At 78.7% G+C, this 310-nt stretch overlaps 1 protein-coding gene across 1 annotated transcript in view; it reads left to right on the forward strand.

Annotated features, from left to right (window-relative positions):
- The first annotated feature begins 170 nt into the window (after nucleotides 1–170).
- The window catches only part of CNGA4 (cyclic nucleotide gated channel alpha 4), a 3,114-nt gene continuing 2,974 nt past the window's right edge, over nucleotides 171–310 (forward strand). The window contains exon 1 of the mRNA XM_019523752.1: nucleotides 171–231. Coding sequence (XP_019379297.1) covers nucleotides 171–231 — 61 coding nt within the window. The remainder of the gene's footprint in view (nucleotides 232–310) is intronic.

Consider the following 310-nt stretch of genomic DNA (forward strand, 5'->3'; position numbering starts at 1 on the left):
CAGGCCCAGGCCGCGGCTCGGACGGTGCCCCGCGGCGGCGCGCGGGTTCAGCTTGCTGAGCCAGCTCATCCTGTCCATGGGGGCGGCCGCGGCGCAAGGGGCGAGCGGGTCAGCCGGCGCTGGCTGGGCGCAGCTGGACAGGCCAGGGCAGGCGGGCGTGCGGCGGGGCCATGCCGGTGCCGGGGCCGCGGCTCCGGCCTGGGGAAGAGGCAGGAATCAGGCCTGGGCCTGGTGCCACGAAGGCCGCGCAGCCCAGCCCCAAGGAGCCCGGGAATGCGCGCTGGGCGAGGGGGGCGACGGGAGGGGCAGG

This window comes from Gavialis gangeticus, unplaced genomic scaffold, assembly GCF_001723915.1.
Source record: "Gavialis gangeticus isolate Ggan-Ray unplaced genomic scaffold, GavGan_comp1, whole genome shotgun sequence".
Lineage (NCBI taxonomy): Eukaryota > Metazoa > Chordata > Crocodylia > Gavialidae > Gavialis > Gavialis gangeticus.